The sequence below is a fragment of the Pygoscelis adeliae genome, unplaced genomic scaffold (genome assembly GCF_000699105.1).
Source record: "Pygoscelis adeliae isolate BGI_AS28 unplaced genomic scaffold, ASM69910v1 Scaffold432, whole genome shotgun sequence".
NCBI lineage: Eukaryota > Metazoa > Chordata > Aves > Sphenisciformes > Spheniscidae > Pygoscelis > Pygoscelis adeliae.
The window spans coordinates 261,753-262,309 of record NW_008824289.1 but is presented as its reverse complement, the minus strand read 5'-3'; the positions used below and the strand labels follow the sequence as shown (position 1 = coordinate 262,309).

Sequence of the window (557 nt, the reverse complement as noted above, 5' to 3'; positions counted from 1 at the left end):
ATGCTAATTCTTCTTCATTCTTCATGTTTCTTCTTCTCTTGGCAGAGGCCAATTGTTGTCCGCCCTGTTGATCCCCTATGCCCTATAGCAGTGACACTTGGATGTATATGTTCACTTGTTGGCATCGCACTGGGGGTGCTGGGAAGGAGGGAGGAATAATCAAGAAGAAATTACCCAAAGACCATGTCCCTGCATATTCCCCCACCCTCAGTCCTGGAAGAGTTTCATGAAGGAAACTTCCCAGACTTTGTGTTTCATAGTTCTGAGCATCCTGCAGTGACAGAACTTAATTGATAAGCCTGACATTGTTGTTTTCATCCCAATAACCATTGCTCTCTTCTGATACTGACACACGTCTTCTTCCCCTGCAGGTCTCCCAGCTTGTAGGATGGCTCAAGCAAGTCCTTGAGGCTGCATACGTACCTGCCATTAATGGTACGGCCGGGGTCTGGGTCCTCTCTTCTCTCAAACTCAACTGGATTTAGGGCTCTCCCCCCTCCCTCGCTGCCTGTGTTTGGGGTTTTCCCCCATGATGAGATGCTTTCACTTGTTTTTGC

The 557-nt window shown here is 48.1% G+C and overlaps 1 protein-coding gene across 1 annotated transcript in view; it reads left to right on the top strand.

Moving 5' to 3' along the window:
• Positions 1-557, top strand: part of LOC103912482 (BPI fold-containing family B member 4-like) — a 15,296-nt gene that overhangs the window by 4,222 nt on the left and 10,517 nt on the right. Inside the window, exon 11 of the mRNA XM_009318756.1 lies at positions 372-435. Within this exon, the coding sequence (XP_009317031.1) occupies positions 372-435 (64 nt within the window). The remainder of the gene's footprint in view (positions 1-371; positions 436-557) is intronic.